An 18765-nucleotide genomic window follows, 5' to 3' on the forward strand; every position below is an offset into this window, starting at 1 on the left:
AATAAGCTGTCATGCTGTGAGGACACAGAATGCTTTAACTACATGAGTAAATGTAGAGGAAAAATAACAGATTAAAAGCCTCAGCACATACAACTGAAACCTAAACTGAAGCTAAAGTGAGAAAATATGTGTTTTTGAATTTGGAACGAACTAAACCTTTAAAGCAGGAAGTCTGCTGCTGCTCATTCAGAGCTGCCAGAGGAGCTCGTGCTCAACTGCCCGGTGCTCCATAAAGCCGGAGTGAGCTACGAGTCTCTGGAGATTATTATATCTACCCCATGAAGCCCCAACCCCATGTTTTAAGACCTGAAGATATTCTAAGACCCATTTTCTCCTTCTCTTTCACAGAGGTCATAAGTAACACACATGCTGGGTTTGGATTTATGCTCCATGTGCCGACGTCTCAGTGTTTTTTTTTTTTGTCCCGCTGAATGGGCTCTTTTTTCTGCTTTAAAAAAAAAGAAAAAAAAGGAGTGTTGTAAATATCGTTGTCAAAGCCAGAGGCCACGCAGAGAACGGCGCAGTGTTAAGCACATTATTGACTTAAACATCTCCAGGATTTTTAATGGGTGGAACAAGAGAGAGAAAAAAAACGACTCACAACTCATCTGTTCAGTCCACTTTATTTAAGACCTGGAAGAAAGAAATCCTCGCAGTAGTTTGATCTTGGAGGACTGACGACAAGTTTTCAAAGGAGCTCTGGCAGCGGTACCTGCTGCTTCTCACACATAAACACCACGTCTGTCTGTCTGTCTGTCTGTCTGCCTGTCTGTCTGTCTGTCTGTCTGTCTGCCTGTCTGTCTGTCTGTCTGTCTGTCTGTCTGCGTGGATCGCGTTCGTCCGCACAGCAGGCAACAGCCCATCTATTATTTAGAGCAGCTATTATGTATTCCTCGTGAAGACGGTCTCGTCTGGGCCGCTCCTGAGTTCCAGACTTGCCTCTCAACTCCAATTTCCAAATCTGTCTGAGAGAAAAAAGGGCCGCGTTCACGTTCGCTGCTCGTCAGAGAGGACTTTCATCGGGTCAACAGTGGGTGTGTTTGCCTCCGTAAATCACGCCTTTAACGCACCTCGTGCACTCTTTTCCCATGGGTGAGCGTTTGTGTACTCCGTTGCCCAAACAGCTCAGTCAAAAGACTTTCACAGCGGGCGTTTGTGCTGCACGCCTGCATATGTAGAAGTGACGCATGTGTGCTTATAAGTGTCCCTGTGTGTTTGTGTCCATCGTAGGCCCTTCGCTTGAATGGTTGCCCAGAGCGACCAGAGTGGTGCGTGAGGTTGCTTTTTCTGTCTCTCCCCGACGGCGAAGATGTGTAATTGAGGTCTGGATGAGAGGAGACACCTCTGATGGAGGAGACACAAGGGGACCCTCTGTTTGTTTAATCCAGACGTGTCCTCCATCTCTCCTCCATCCTCAGCGGAGGCCCGGCATCCTTAGCGAAAGCCAGTAAACATTGTTGATTTTTCCTCCGGCTCCAACCAAGCGAGCTCCTGGAGTAAACGAGTTGGTGTTTGACGGGGAGGGTTGGAGCGGAGGGGTGGGAGGCTTGTTCCCATGTACACAACCTCTGGATCTGTCTACGTCTTCGAAAAGTTGCACTTTTCTGATTTCCAGAGGCAGATTAGCTGATAGCTCGCCAGAGGGTCGACGGTTAATTCTGCATCACTGCCTCTTTGTTTCAGAAGAAGGGGGGGGGGGGGGTTATTTTCTTATACTGAGATGATCTGTGGCTCAGTTTGCCTCTTAAATACACTGTGGAAAAAGAAACAAGGTGTTTATACAAAATCTTAAACCCTTTCATTTTTGAATTCTACAATACCTGTGCGGAGAAAGGGATTTCTGATTTTACAGGAAACAAAACGTCACAGAACCTGCGTGGTTTTCCCTCAATATATAAAGCTTATGCTGTTTCCTGATGTCAGCAGGCTGCTAGTAGGAATTCCATTATTGATTAGCCTGCTGTTTAAACTGATCATTTCGCTTATAAAATGTCATCTTCACGTCCTCAAATTTCCAACCTGAAGTCCAAACCGCATTAAGTATTCAATTTACTGTGATGTAAATCGAAAGACGTATCTAACATGCAGTTAGAAAGAAGCAAACCTTCACATTTAAGAAGCAGCACTAGAGAATATTTGGCATTTTACTTGATAAATGAGAACATATTGAATTTGCCCTACAAAAAAAAATAAAAAAAGGAATTCAAAGATGGTTTAATGTCATTGCAATCATTCATAAGTTGGATTTGTCTTGAAATAACCTAAAACCTAATAACCGTGTCCTCTCTTTTTGTGCACAGACTCTGTGTCCAGCGAGACCGCCTTCCTGGAGGACTATGTCCTGGGCATGGGGGACACCCTGGAAATGTCATGTGACCTGGAGGACCACTCAGAGCCCATCGCCTGGTTCAAAGACGGCGCCGGGCTGGTGCCTAGCAACCGGATTCGGCTGGGCCAGAGGATACTGCGCATCATCAACGTGTCGTACGAGGACTCGGGCGTCTACTCCTGCCGGCTCGCCCACAGCAACGCGCTGCTCAGCAACTACACCATCCGGGTGACAGGTGAGAGCAACACGGGGTGGATTTTAGATCTGTAGGTTTTCATTTTTGCAAAAATAATGTTATATTTCTGGAAGAAATGATCGTAAAGCTCTGTGTAGTCAATCAGCATAACAGCAAGACATTGGACGGGAGGCTGGAATGGGTTGCGTGTTAGACCAGTAATCATCTGGCGAGATCATGCTATTGGTTGTGGGTGCGTGCGTGTGTGAATCCGTCTGTCTGTCCACGGCTAATCTATAACACTAATGGACCTATCAGCCTAATACTTTTTTGTGCTTATTTATGAATGTATGCCCAAAGACCTCTTTTGGTTGTGGTCATTCACACCTATTTTCTTATTTTTTTATTTGTCATTTCTATTTACTCTACTCCACCTCTTCACCTCTTAAAGTCCTACTATAGTACTTAAAAAAGTGAGTTAACTAGAGAAATATATATTGTTGCCAAGCAATGAAAATATTGAAAAAGTTGGAATATTTCCCTTTAAATATGACACAACACCAAGGACGCCCTCATTTTTTTAAGATACTTGATTCGGTAGCAGAGCTCCAATGGAAACAGGCACTTTGGCTGCACCATGTGGAGCTCTCAGAAAACAGACCCTAAAGAATCAAAGTATTTCCTATCAATACACATAGTAGACCAGCTACAGCAGTGATGTCGTGACATGACAGCTTTTCATAACGGTTCGTAGAAAAACAGTGAAAATTTCACTCAGGAGAGAAAGGTCTATTATTTTCTCCTTCGGCTCAGTTTCAGCCACCGGTTAGCTTCCTGCCAAGCTGCACACACACACACACAAACACACACACACACACACACACACACACACACACACACACACATACACACACACTTACTTTCACCGGCTAACACCCAGCCAAGTTTCACACAGATCCTCCTCCTGATGCAGAATCAAAGGTGAAATTCATTATCATATATGAGGAAGATGAGTAACGTCTTAAGCCAGTGTGTGATGCAAACAGAGCTCTAATAGGAATGCGGGAGGGGAGGAGGTGAAGGAGGGGGAGGAGAGTGGGTTTGGGGGTCAGAAGGGAGAGAGCAGTAGCTTAAAAAGTCTGGCGGGGTTTTTTGTTTTTTTCCTGTAAAACTCATGGACACCAGCTGAGCCCGTTATTGACAACTAATTAGAAAGCAATTAGCTCGAAACATTTCATCATTGAAAACAGATGGGGTGGCAAGAAATGAGAGAGTTCGCCTCCTCGCAAACTCACCCCCACCTCCTCACACACACACACACACACACACACACACACACACACACAAACACACAGATGTAAGTGTTTGGCTGCAAGCCTGGGAGAAAATGGCCTTTTCCAGGACTGATCAGAGGTGGACAGCTTCTCCTCCTGGAACCACGTATCATCGCCAGACTGAAAAACGATACACGCAAACACACTCCCCACATCAATGATTCAGAAGGAAGAATGTTCGGCTTTAAAATCAGATTTTTTCCCCTTAAAACAAGTGAAAACATATATATATATGTATATATATATACATATATATATATATTTCCCGTTGCGATGAGGTGGGATAACTGCATTTGCTTCCAGCTCAGCATGTCTCAGGACTAAAACCACACAGGAAGGGAATTCATCGCAGCCCATTGTCAGTCATTTTAATATCATTTTAGCACTCAGTACATGTTTAAATTACATGAGAAGTCTCATGTTTTACAGTATGTGGCAGCAATATCCTGTTCTCTAATCTACTTTCAACACAGAGCCTCAGCTCCATCTAAAACACACATGGGCTATTGTGTTTTTTTAACTCAAATATTTGAGTAAGGTGTCAGATATTTAGGAGTGGTATCAGATTTAGCACCTGGACGGCGTCCAGACAGCGGGGAGAGCGGGCGGCTCGTACACACACACACACACACACACACACACACACACACACACACACACACACACACACACACACACACACACACACACACACACACACCGTACACATGTGGAAGCAGGAGGGTGTAATGTGAGGAGGTGAAAGAAGTTATCAGCAACACCAAATGTATAAAAATGAGCTACTTGGGGAAAAAAGACGCAATATATATATATATATATATGGGTGTAGATACATTTTTAGCAAAAACAAATAGTGTGCTAAGATAATTGTTTCCATGTATATTGGGCCAGATGAAACAGCCTTGTCTTTGTTCTTAGTGTTTATTACTCCACTTGATTGGAGAATAACCTTTTCATGAGTCTTGTTTTCACAATCTTTAAACATTCTTCCTATTTTACTCAACAAATGATCTATTTGTTCCTATAAAGTAAAGCAACAGGTTATATAGGCTGTGAATCCACAGATCCACCATATTAGCTGAATAGCTTATTGAGAAGCTTAAACATAACAAGTTAAATTGATGGAGCTTGAAGGTTTTGTTTGACCAAACTAACACAAGGTCCACTGGAAAGTACTTTTTTGCCAAATGAAATAAATCGTTTTTTCTCGTTAATTTCCTATGTTGAAATTGTAATATCTGCTGATTCAGGTACTGTCTAAGACCTTTAACTGTAGACTCTTGCTGTTTTTTGGTGCAGCACATGGTTGTAATTGAGGCTTTGAACGCGTTCGTCTTTGTTTTCACGTCCCAAAAAAGTTTGGTTAAGCTAATGTGGTAAATCTGGGGTTTGTTCAAAACCTGTGTATGTGTTTAGTGCTAATTAGAGAATGTTTGCATATCAACAAGCTAAACAAAGACAGCTAACGTGTTGCCTACTAAACATTAGCACGTTGTAATTGTGAGCATGCTAGCATTAAGTGCAGCTTCACAGAGGCTCTTTTCTCTGATTTCTCTGCTTTCATAATCACTCTATTGTAAGCTTTATTTTGACAGTGATGGAGTTTATCCAAACTGTTCTGTTATGGGACATGAGTCAAACCAGCGTCTCTCTGCTGAGCTGCTCCACAGCGGTCGACTGGCCGAGGTGTCAAACACATAGAACCTAAAACCTGCTGGTCGGGAGTTTCAGGAGCGGTTTTATTTTAGCTCGCGGGGGTTGTCGCGGTAACAGCTGGCTCTCATTAACCAGACCTTTGGGGCTGAACCAGAAAACCTCGAGGTCAGATCGAAAACAATTACAACGCAGCCGTGAAAATGTGTGACACGGCGATTATGAACAGCCCTATCTGCGGCTGTAGGGTAATTAGCCGCCAATCCGACACGCTAACTAGTAGCAGGGGTTAGCGTCGCAAAGATGGAAAAAGTTCTGTGTGTGTGTGTTTGTCTGCACACGAGAACTAATGACTCTCGTTTCTATAACGTCTGTGGAAATGTTTTGGTTGTACTTTTCGAGCAGAGAACTGTAGACTCATTCATGAGTTTCTCATTGAGTCAGTTTCAAGATGCATTCATGCATATGTGTGTGTGTGTATATGTGTGTGTATAATCATACTCGTTGGTGAACACACACCATTAAATCTCTGCTGGTGCACAGCGTCCCTGCTTTGTTTTATTTTCCTCTTGTCTTGCACAGAATCAATTCTACAAGCTTCCCAGATGTTCGTCTTTCTTATCAGATGGCTGACCAAGTTCAAGTTGTCCAGGCGAACAGAGTACAGATGCAAAATAAGATTTGTTCAAATATTTATTCCACTCTGTTTTGTCTTTTCTCCGAAGATTCTCTGTCGTCCGGTGATGATGAAGATTATGACGAAGATCCAGAAGATGCAGGTAATGGAAATGGTGAATTCTTAATTACTTTTTTTTCAACAAAATGTTCAAGTAATGATATGCAGAATTGTGTGAAATGATCCTACAAGGCCAGTAACCTGAAAAGCAAAGACATTCTATTAAAAATGAAGTGGAAGGGAAACAACTGGAAACAGGAAGGAACTAAAATCTGAAAACATTTTTCATATTAACAATGATTTTTACTAACAAACCACCAAAATGCAGTCTCACCAGCCCAAATCATAGTTGCAGCTCCCTAACTTCCCCTTTAAATGTGGGCTCATGTTCTCATTTGTCAACTTCATCAGTGCATTTTTCTTTTTTATTGGAATTTTGTTTTGTAATTTAAGCATTTTTTTTGCTTTGACCACACTCTGATAAGTGAACAAAGCAACCTCCAGTGTTTTGTTTTTTATCCGCTAGCAGCAGTATTTTTAGCACCTTAACACCGAGCCTTAATGTGTTCCTGAATCCACACGTTATAAATACAACCTGACTTCCATTAAGGCGGCATGAACTACGTCGTTAAGCTTAATGAGCAGCACCTGCTGCCACACAGACCGCTGAACGGACTCGGAGCTGTTCGCTGCTGAGGAGGGTCAGCGTGAGGAAGAAGAAGATACAGCTGTGTTTAGATGGTGTTACATTTTTCTACTACTTTATTTCTCTTCCATTGCAAAAGAGTTTAGACTAAGGCTATAAAACGTATCTTTATCGGGGCTATATTAATATAAAAGGTTGTGTGGAACAATTTACTGGAGTAATCATTACTATAACTCAACCACAGTTGTTCCTTTTACTCCAAATGTTCAGTTTGTGCTTTTTATCAGCTTTCAGGGCAAGGCGAGTTTATTTGTAAAAGACATTTCAGCAATTCAAAGCGCTTCATGTAATGCATTGCAAGTGCGTGCAAAAGAAACACATTACTAAAAAAGATTTAAATGCATTTAAAACAGTCATTAACGAGGCAAGCAATTAGAAAATATAACCAAGATAAAATTTAATAAGATTGGTATGACATACAAGAATAAAAGTTGCAGTGCAGTGTGAGAAATTAATAATTCTAATAAAGTTTCTTGAAGTTTCTTCTAGATATAGGGTGCATAAATTTGGAAACTATGATTAGTTATGAAAAGTGCAAACATCATACACAATATATTAATGACTAAACAATGGCACGAGGAACGACTGCAGTGCAAAACGAGTGACTTTAACAAACGTAAAAACCTCATTTATACGTAACTTTTTTGTTTACTTCACTGTAATTTCATTTTATGAAACAACTTGAACGTTGATGGACGGTTTAAATAATACGTATTTTGTTTCAAACAGACAGGAAACTTGCCTCCACATGGTTCTTACATAGCTGAAGACTCCTTATCAAGTCACTATATCTTCCAGATACTCGAGGTACTCTTGTGTCACAAACTCTGAATTATTAGCAAACCTTATTACATGACAAACAGGTCGTGTTTTGTGCAAAATGCAGTTAACCAGCATTTTAGAGCTTCACTTGTCACCGTGATAAAATATGCTGTCTGTTGGAACCACAGGAGTTGCTTCTAAAGGAGTTTTTATTGGCAAATATCATTGGATTGATGCAACTGATTAGATTTCTCCGAGCGTGTTCTGAGTTTTCTATATCTGTAATTGGAATTATATGGCTCTCATAACCGCACGCTGTCTGGCAAAGCTTCTCCCCAGAGCACCGAGCTAAATGCCACCGTCGCACAGATCAAAAGCCGGTGTTTTTTACCCGGCAGGTAACACACCCTCTGTTGTGTTGTGAGATGTTTTGGCATTTCGGAGACGTGCGGAGTTCAAGTGCAGGTGAACAAAGAAACGATGAGGGATGGCTTCTGGCTTCTGGCTTCTGGCTTCTGCGCGTGCTTTTACACGTTCTGTTCTGGCAGCTAGCACGACTCCGAGGAGACGGAGAGCGTCTCCAAACCTCTCGACGGGCTCTCGACCAGCCAGACGCAAACGCAGCGCTGCCTTTGTTGTAGCGTGCGGAGGGAAACAGAGGAAGGTGAAGATTTAGACAGTCAGACAAGGACAAAAAAAAGAGGGAAAAAATGATGGAAATAATGTGAGAGAGGAGGAGATGACGTGAAGCGAGGGAGACAATCTGAGGCAGAATCAGAGAAACCTGCAGAAAGAGAGAGATATATGTTTACACCATTACAAACTTTCCACACATTTTTGTAACAGTTTGCATACTTTGACGGCTCACGATAGTTCAGAGAAGAAGGAATCGATTAGACGACTTTGCATCTTGACATCTGACTGCAGTCGTCAGTGAAAAAACAGCCCCCCAAAAAACATGCCAGCAGTGTCAGACAGCCCATCATATCTTGAACAGAATCCCAGTCACCTTAACTGCTCGACTAGAATCGGTGCCAGAGGCGAAATGTGGAACCGGTTCGGTGGCGGCGCGACAGGCGGTCGTCCAACCAAAATCAAAGCCTTTTTGAGAGCTAAGCTACAAAGCTCTGTCGTCACGACTCGACTTTAAAAAAAAAATGAACGCAGAGACAGTGACAGTGGCTCACGCTGCGTTTGGCCCAAACAGCCCAAACGCCACATGGTCTCCATCAACGTTTCACCAAGTCTACTTTGATCCAGCTACAGACATGACATGGTGAGAGAGAATGCGAAATGATGGACATCATGAACTTCATGGAGGACTGTAAAAGGACTTTTAGATATGTCCCCTTTATTGTCTTGATCTCTCCCTCATTTCCTGTCATCTCCCTCCTTTCAAAATGAAAGCAAAGGAGCTGTTAATTAAGACGTCATTGCATATATTTTTTACAACAACTAATAAACAGATTACCATTTAAGTTATAAAGAGTTCTGGCAAGTTGCTGTTTTTCCCTTTTCTCTGCTATTTTTTTTAAAGTTTTAAGGAGTTCCTCTCTGTTGGAACACAGGAAATAAATCTGTATTTTAATGAGGTAGTTGCTGCTGATGACAGCATGCAAAGGGAGCTTTGAGAAAGACAGGCTGTCAAAAAACAGGTAACAACTCATATTAAGAGTTGTGCTTGGAAGAATACAAGCAAAGGCCCAGTTAGAGATCAAGTAATCACCTCCTAATTTATAATAATCCTCTCATTTAATACAAAATAAATAATCGCTGTTATTTCTGATCTTATAGTAGCAATAAAAAATGTAATGAGCACAGGAATGTTAATATTCTTTGTCTTGGCTCACTTTCAATATTTAATCCCCGCATTCTGCTGGCTTTCGGATGTTGGAATTAAAAGAATTAAGAATGTTTGTATTCATACAGTATTGCCTTTTTACTTTAAGGCATGTAGCTGATGCTCTTATCCGGAGAGATTACAGAAGAAAGCAGCAGAACAGGCGACAGAAAGTTTCCTGTTGCCGTCTTTGTACCGAAACTCTGAGGATGTAAAAAAAAAAAACCTGAATGTGTTTGAATGCGCGGCTTCACTTGGCGGTGAAAGCCTGAAGTGTTTTCTAAACGGGGCCGAAGTGGCAGCGGTGGCAGCGGCTTACTGCAGACATCCTGAATGCCGGTAAATAGCCTCGAACTGCCAGACTTAATCTCTGGATGTAAGTCTACCTCATGACATAGGAGGCTCCGATTTCCTGGCCAAAAAGGAGAGGGATTAGCCCAGAAACGTTAAACCCCTATCGCTGCTTAATGTCCGCTAAGCCACCGCTAATTAGCCGGCCATGAGCAGGAAGGAGCCATGTGACGAGCCACGCAGCCAGACGGAGAGTCCCAGACGGTGAGTGGAAGAGCGTCCACGTCCACATGCAGAGAGGACGATAATAGAGACGTGGCGAAAGAGACTACTAATGAGGGAGATGGGGAGGGGGTGGAAAACATTCCCTGATTGACAGCGAGACAGAAGAGTGAGAGAAGAGAAAAGGCCGCGCAACAAAAGAGAAGATTTGAGTCACTCAGTTGAAATGATGCTGCTGGCCACAGCTGACTGATCTCAGAGCAGAGACAGACAGAGAGACATGAGCTCACTCTCCACCAGCCTCCAGAAGTCACTCAGCTGTCTCCCAAGGCCTTCTGGGAAGAAAGGCAGAGAAAATAGACACCTGCGCCCAAAATCATAATATCCACCAATTTGTAACATTGACGCCAGATTTGTGTTTTTTTTTTTTTAATTCGAAGAGCAGTTGTGTTTGTTGTCTCTGAAGAAGTGGACGTGGTCTTTGTGATGTCACTCATTGGTTTGTTGACTGCCGTTTTAAAATCTCCAGTTCGGCTTTTTTGGCCGTCGCCATCTTGGATTTTGGCCGTCGTCATCTAGGCTTTTTGCAGCCAGTGAACAGAAGTGACCATATTTGGACGGCGGAGGAGTGATGTAGGGACGTTGTTTATGGCTTGCAGTAGTGACCTGTCAATCACAAGTTAGCCCCACTCCCTAAATCATACCCTGCTTTATGGTCTGTTTGACTTTAAATGGAGCATAATTTACTAAATGAACATCATGCTGTATTGAAGAAGACTTGAAACTAGAGATTGAGACCATAAACTCATGTTTACAGTGTTTACTGAGGGAATAAATCAAGAGAGAAGTAGAGTCATTTTCTCATAGACTTCTATACAACCAGAGGAGTCGCCCCCTGATGGACATTAAAAAGAATGCAGGTTTTTAGGACACTTCCGCATTGACTTCACTGCTCAGAACCGGAGGTTGCCGTCTGGTAAATACAGTCTGTTATTGATCAAACTGTGAGGTTGACGCTTCTATTCTGAGAGGCAGCTCAAAGGAAACCACACGGGTTGCAAAAACAGCACAAAGTCGGTTCAAGTCAGTTTCGGCCGTGTCATGTATAAAGGGGAAATCTCTCATGCAATCTGTTTTGAAAAAAGGCCGTATCAATATAAATCAGAATTCACATCCAAAATAGGCAAAGTAAACTGTCAAGATGTTTGGTTAAACATGCCTGGATAGATCATAAGAGGGTCTTTGTCTCCATTAAGAGCAAATAAAAGTTCACCCTCACGCAATATACAAGTTATTAAAGTGAATACTTTCTTGCAACGTGGAAAGCAGTGTACACACTCTGAAAGGACAGTGTGTGTGTGTGTGTGTGTGTGTGTGTGTGTGTGTGTGTGTGTGTGTGTGTGTGGTGTGGGTGGGGGGAGGAATGTTAACAGAGCCTAATCTGTGCTCTGCTGTGCTCCCGAGCTATGCGGCCTCCTTGTTTACCCTGGCAGGAGAGCAGAGAGCCGGACGGCGGGCCACGCTACGCTGCTCCACGGCCGCCATTCCTGCAACTCTTGTTTGCCTTGAGTCCCCGCAGGCCCTCCGGGGCAGCGTGCCTTCAAAGAGCACCAGTGTAATCTGTAATGAAATCTGCCTGTGTGCTCGCAGGCGTCAGCGAGGGCAAATTATACAATTACACAATTAGACCCCCTCCTCCTCCTCCTCCTTTTCCCCAGATCGGTGTCTGAGCGCTTGAACGGGCCTTGTGTCGCGGCGATCGGTGTGTCCCGCTCCAGCTAATTGCCGTAGAGCTGAAGTTGGGGCTGATATAGAGAGCCACAGTCACGCTCCTCCGACCCGCAACATTGAGCCAGGAGTCAGAAGGAAAAGAGTGAACAGAGAGCTGCAGGAGTTTTTTTTTTTTCATGTGTGTAGACACACTTGTAGCCGCAATGCTTAGTTACAAACAACAGCACTGAGACAGCATAACTCTGGCAAGGCTGCACGGTCCTCTGAAGTTGTTATTTTAATATGGGAAAGTATTTAGACCATTTTAATCAGCGTCTGGATCTATATTAGAGTCCATGATGGGGATGCATGTGCCAGATTTTTGTTTCTGTCAGTAGGTGCAGCAGTTCCAAAAACAAAAGGCAAGAAAATGAATTGAAAAATTTGAGATACCCTGCTAGATGACAAACGACCATGGTGACTGCAGTAATAGAAAATTCTGAAAAATGTGCCGTCAAATACCTTTAAATGAAATATAAAACTAACTTAAGGCAATTAGAAAATGTCACTTCAGATGAATCACAGATAACTGGTAGCTGTAACAGAATGCTTTTCTCCCCATCGACATATCTGGTGAATGTGTGTGTGTGTGTGTGTGTGTGTGTGTGTGTGTGTGTGTGTGTGTGTGTGTGTGTGTGTGTGTGTGTGTGTGTGTGGTGTGTGTGTGTGTGTGTGTGCGTGTGAAGGTGTAAACCAAACAAACACTCCACTCGAGTATTTTTAGGCTCCCATAGAGATTCCCCTCCTCGGTTAACCTCCACAGCTGACAGGTGGAGAGAAGATGTTACGTAAAACCACTTTCCACTACAGCGATTGCATTTCCATGCAGGGGGGCGGGGTTTATCCCTGAGTAGACCCCCCCTCCCCCCTCTGCTGAGGAAATACCAGCCTGCCAATTAGACCCGGGATGGGATTCCTGCGTGTTGCTGAGCGTACAGAGCAATGAATTCAAATATCGACTGCTGTTTCTAAATAAGAAAAGGCTCCATGTATAACTGTGTTACGTTGCAAAGTGACTAACAGCTTCTTTAAGTGGAATGTTAAGACCTAAATGAATCTATTTCATCATAAGATAACTTTATTTACATTCATGCTCGTTACGTTGCAATGCAAAAAAGATTGAAAAAGCACTATATCCAAGAAAATATAGGTGTTTTTATTATTACATGAATACAGTTTACGGCATATCGAATTTATTGTTTTCATAATTACTTTTCAGCTTTGATTCTGTTTTTCTTTGCTTGTTATTTATCCCATTTATCTCTTCCTGAAGCGTATTCTAAGATGTTTATAAGAGGATGTCTTTATCTGTTAACTTCCAAACACACTCTATATTTTAGATGCCTAGAATCAAAACAAGTGAAAAATGAGTTCATGCAAAAGTAGTTTTACAATGTAAAATGGTAAAATCATAGTAATTAGCCTTAGCTGTGCTTTAAAATCTTCTGCTGCGTGTGAAGTGATGGTGTTTGTGGTGTTGAAGAAGTAAGAAGAACACGGTGGTTGGCATTAGTAGCTAACGCCGCCATCTCACAACAAACCCCCCCCCTCCCCAAAAAACAAGCCCCACTCACAAAAAAAATTTGTGGGGAAAAAAATAGAAAGATGAACTTGTCACAGCTCCGCCCACTAAGTTTGATTGACAGGTGGTCTTGTGCAGAAACAAAGCAGTTAGCACTTAGCTATAGGTCAGCTAAATAAACCCATCTCAGTGTGTTTTTGGGACAAAAACCACAGAGACGTGCTGAATCCACACAGGCCTCTATTTCGGGTTAAACACATCATCGTGGCTGGTGGATCAGCAGCAGCGGGAAGGTGTTTTCAGGCTCAGCAGCAGCAGCAGCAGCAGGAGGAGGAGGAGGAGGAGGACCACACATCAGGAGAGAGACTGTTTAAAACCTCACTGTGTGTGTTTGACCGAGTGTGTGTGTGGCTGATGGCGATGCCAAGAAAACAATGTGTTCAGACTCCTTGGAGGTTTGTCCCACGCTGCGCTGAGAGTGTCGCTCCAAAATACACCGAGACAGACGAGAAGTAATGAAATCTAACAGATATCTCCCTTTTAAGGTGGAGGCTGTGTGTGTGTTTGTGTGTGTGTGTGTGTGTGTGTGTGTGTGTGTGTGTGTGTGTGTGTGTGTGTGTGTGTGTGTGTGTGTGTGTGTGTGTGTGTGTGGTTGCACGTGGAGAGCGTTTGCCTCGGCGAGCTGGGGAGTCTCTAAATCAAGCAGTGAGCAGTGTTTCAGCTGCTCCATTTGCAGTTTGTAAACACACACACACACACACACACACACACACACACACACACACACACACACACACACACACAAACACACAGACACACACACACACCAGGTTTACAGTCCGCTCCATGGAGTGAAGTAACGCTCTGTTTGTTTGCTCTCTAAGAAGATTGGTCTTTGATCGCTGAATCTCTCTCTCTCCTGCTCTGGTTGTAATTACTCCGTGAAGCCGAAGCCAAAGTTTGATGACAGGAGCCAAAAAAAAAATAATACGTGTGTCAGAAATATATCAGAAGAGCCAAAAGCATTATGATAAACAGTCGCACATGCTGTCAATTAGAGACAATCACAGACAGGTATTATGTTCCAACTCTCTGATTGACATCTAGGGATGGGTATTGTTAGTATTTTAGTCAATTCTGCTTATTGGTTTGGTTTCTTATCGACATTCTTATTGGTTCTTTTTGATTATATCGTGAGGAAAAAAAGACAATTATTGAGAAAATAATCAACATTTCTTTATTGTTCTTGTATGTAAACAAATAGTCTTTCTTCAGCAGCCATAAAAAAAAAAAGTTCCGAAATCTCTAAAACAGTGATTAGCTTTCAGTGATTTTCTTATTAGCAAATTCCGTATCATCGCTAACGTTACCTGCAGTGGACAAGGATGGATTGCTGATCTCCAAACAGTAGATAAATTCATTTTATCTGCAGATTAATGTTCTGCTTGTTGTCCAGATGTTTTGATAAACTGCTGCTGTTATCACCCTTACTTTTGAGGGTTTTATTGCATTTGTTACAACGAAAGTTCTCTGCATCTACTCGAGTAAAATAGTAGCCTCAACAGTTAACGTTATCATTACTCTTGGTTTTTACTTTATTTAGAACCAGTTCCCGCTTAAAATCTGTTTTTTTAGGGGGTATCCCTATTGACATCTCACCTAAATTTGTCCTGATGAGATAAAAACCTGCCCATGTGAGTTGCTTTTGTCCGATAACACACACACACGCACGCACGCACACACACACACACACACACACACACACACACACACACACACACACACACACACACACAAGCGCATACATTGAGATGCTAATTAGCTCCTCTCGTTCTCCTCCTGCATTTAGAAAGTAAAAGAGACATCGGATGACCGGTCAGCCACCTCCCCGGCTTTTGTCCCGGGGAAATACACACACACTCACACACAGACACACACACACACACACACACACACACACACACACACACACACACACACACACACTCCTATAAAGAGACTGGGTGAGCATTGCTTTCACCCTCCGCACCCACACAGCAGCAACAATAGGCCTCTCTGACTCGCTACACTCTCTTTGTCCGCCGTCTTCTCAATACAACTCAATAAATCGCCCCGACAGCTTTTCCAAACGCTCCGGATCGGGCGACTCAGATGAACTCCTGCATTGTTGTCTGGGGGGGGGGACGATGATACGCTTTGTTCGGTCCTGGTGACGCTTCACGCACCCGCTTTGTGTCCTCCCAACATCCGTCAAACTTTGTTTTTTACACCGTTTGCGCATCTTGAACTGTCTCTTAGGACAGGAGGGGTGGGCTTGACAATGGAGACAAAAATGGGTGCAGGTACTGTACGAGGGGAGGACCTCCACCGAAACCACAACCTCACATCTGTTCTAGGCGAAGTACATAACGCGTCCAAGATGGGACAATTTGAAGACAGGGCAGAGGAGCAAGTGGTACCGTCTGCGCCATCTTTTAGCGATTACTAAAACATGTTACGATGAATTCCTGGAGGGTCTTTTTTCTCCAAACATTTCTATGATCTAAGATTATACCAGAGAATGAGTCTCCAAAATGAGGACTTGAGATCTGAAAACAATGACACAAAAGTTTCGTCTTCATCGAAAGAACTTAATCACGGCTACACAGCAAACCTTATTAACACTTTAAAAGGGAACACTTTAATTGTCAGGATTCAGACCTAAAAGGTTTGCATGAAGACCTGTGACCTGACTGTGACTTTCCCTCATGGTCATGAGACTTCAATTTAGATTATACTCTCCGAAGTGTTACTACTGTGTACTTGGAAAATGGCGTAATCACGGGCACTGCACTTGGTTGTGCAATGTCTAAATTCTTGGTAACCAATGCACGTGCGGTTTGCTCGATCTGAGCTTCTACAGACGTGACTGTCACAGATAGTTTCACTGATAAGACCACTTTAAACATGTTGGAGGATTTCACAAAGTGCTTCTTCTGAAACAGGAGATCTGGAACATCTGTATAAACATTTTGCGGCCAAAACAAATAGTTTACACAACATTGAACCTTTTTTTCTTTATAATGCATGTAATACTTGACTTGTTTTGTTTTTTTACAGGGCTTGTATAAATGCAAAAAAATAGAATGTGGAAATTTGGCTCCTCAGCTTTGAGGAGGTTTTGGTTTATGGCGTTTTGACGATTACATTCGTTGTCTTCTTGCTTCTAGTAGAACATTTTGTTTGTACACTCTCTGGCCTTTTGGAGAGTTTTGATGACTCGCAATACTCGATACTTGAGAGTTATTTCAAATGGCTTCGAATGATAACTATCCATCCTGTTTTGGAGAACCACAACTGATGCAACGCCCTGTTTTGTGTTCCGCCCACAGAAGCTCCGTACTGGACGAGGCCCGACCGGATGGACAAGAAGCTGCTGGCCGTCCCGGCCGCCAACACCGTCAAGTTCCGCTGCGCCGCGTCCGGAAACCCGACGCCGACCATCCACTGGCTGAAGAACGGCAGAGAGTTCAAGGGAGAGCAGAGGATGGGAGGCATCAAGGTGAGAGGACTTTACACCAAAACATGTTAACACCTAAAGGACACAGAGGAGCTGTGATTTAAAGACTCAAATCCTCACACCAGCTGCCCAGCAGGAGGTGATGCTCCGCCCCGCCTTGAGCTGCCATCAGAGTGCCTTTCAGCAAGGCATCTTAATCCCCCCCCAGCTAGTCCAGTGGAGCTGCTGAGTGTCCGTCAGTAGATCAGTGAGAGGGATGCGATGCTCCCTGGTGTGAATTTCTATAACTGGAAGGGTGTGAAGAGGAGTGCTGAAAGAGCGCTCGTACTCCGTGAATCTTCTCACGGAAAAGAAAGGTCGGAAAGCTCGTCGCTCTTATTCCCCCCCCCCCCCCCCTCTTCACGAATCTCAGCGAAATATATTCAGAGGGTCAAACTGCTGTGCTGAAAAACAAGTGTGGCGCACAGATACATGCGTGCCTCGCGTGATAGCTCAATGTTGACAGTAATGCAGTGCAGCAAACAGCTGTTGTAGTGGGCTTTGTCATGGGGTTCACTCTAAACACTGGGCTCTCATGTGGAATGGCACTGCTTAAAGTAACAGGCCTTTGGTTTACTTTTGTGTTCCTTTAACGGCCCTGAGCCGCAGGATTAAAAGACAAACCCAGTGTGGTAAGAAGATCGGAATTCAAACAGTCCAAACCTGTGTTTTGGTTCACAATAAACTCAAACTTAATGACATATAAATTCTATAATGATGCCCAGGGATGTAAATCCTTCCAGTCCTTGTTCTGTCCTTGTCTTGAACCCTCATCAGACCAAACGTTTTTTTGCAGGTTGCAGCTCTTTTTGAATAAATGCTAATGTTAGCGTAACATAATCCATGAGCTGTATGCTACTTTAGTTAAATTAATGAAAAACAACTTAGCGCCGCACTAATTTGCCTCCTGCTGCTTCCTGTTCAGATCACGATAACTACGGTTGGTAAAGTCATATAGCTCCAGGTATCCTGCAAAAAAGCAAACAATGTCAGGCACTTTTCTTGCTCTGAGTTGAGTTTTCTCCTGGAGGCATTCAGGGGCACTCGAGGCGCATTGAGCGGAGAAACCCGAGGCATTCTGCACTGCAAGAGGCAGCTCCCACAATGCTTCACCTCTGTTGAAAACAATTAGAAAAAGCCTGTCTGATCAGAGCCTGATTCTCCATCTTGAGATGATGATGGGAGAGAATTTGCCTGTTAAGATTTTTACAACCGTGGTCCCATTTACAATTGAATTTATTGTCTTTTTCATGTTGAATTGCTGAGTCATGGAAAGAGACCCTTTCTGACCTTAAAAAAGACAATAGGCAGAAAAGTGTAAAACTAAAACCTCTGCTGTTCGTGTGTGAGCCCGGTGGTGTCTGAGGCAGCGAGAGACGCTCTCTCCCCGGTGGAGGTTTGGCATTTAAGGAGTTAAATGTAATGAGATCCTGCAGCTATTAACAGTTTACAGAGATCTCCAACATCTGCTCCCAGCAGACCAACAGCAGTTGTCTCCCTCCCTCCGTCCCCACTCACTCTCACACACACACACACACACACACACACACACACACACACACACACACACACACACACACACACACACACACACACACACACACACACACACACACACACACACCTGTCACCAGCCCTCAGGACACTCTGAGTGGCTCCCCGACAGTAACTTTTAGCACGTTCTGTATGCAAGATGATTTGCTGATGATAAAGTTTGCGGAGCCAGGGTCGTTAGCAGCAACGCCGGCTCAGAGAATTTAGATATTTATTCCATCTGTTCAACAAATCTATGACTTATTAGTTTTTGGCGATAAACTTGAATAAATCCAGTTCTTTGAAGCAGATGTTTCACAGAAATATAAAAATATATTAGAGAGGAAATGATGACCTGTTTAACTCCAAGAAGCTTTTACTACATCATAAAAACTACTTATGCTAATGCTTTTT

At 43.2% G+C, this 18765-nt stretch overlaps 1 protein-coding gene across 3 annotated transcripts in view; it reads left to right on the forward strand.

Moving 5' to 3' along the window:
• The window catches only part of fgfr3 (fibroblast growth factor receptor 3), a 65558-nt gene that overhangs the window by 18994 nt on the left and 27799 nt on the right, over nucleotides 1-18765 (forward strand). For 2 of the 3 annotated variants that reach the window (XM_054614462.1, XM_054614461.1), the window contains exons 2-4: nucleotides 2301-2564; nucleotides 6217-6282; nucleotides 16652-16821. In XM_054614462.1, the coding sequence (XP_054470437.1) occupies nucleotides 2301-2564; nucleotides 6217-6282; nucleotides 16652-16821 (500 nt within the window). The remainder of the gene's footprint in view (nucleotides 1-2300; nucleotides 2565-6216; nucleotides 6283-16651; nucleotides 16822-18765) is intronic. The other variant, XM_054614463.1, reaches the window with a different exon arrangement.

This window comes from Anoplopoma fimbria, chromosome 15 (genome assembly GCF_027596085.1).
Source record: "Anoplopoma fimbria isolate UVic2021 breed Golden Eagle Sablefish chromosome 15, Afim_UVic_2022, whole genome shotgun sequence".
In the NCBI taxonomy this organism is placed as follows: domain Eukaryota; kingdom Metazoa; phylum Chordata; class Actinopteri; order Perciformes; family Anoplopomatidae; genus Anoplopoma; species Anoplopoma fimbria.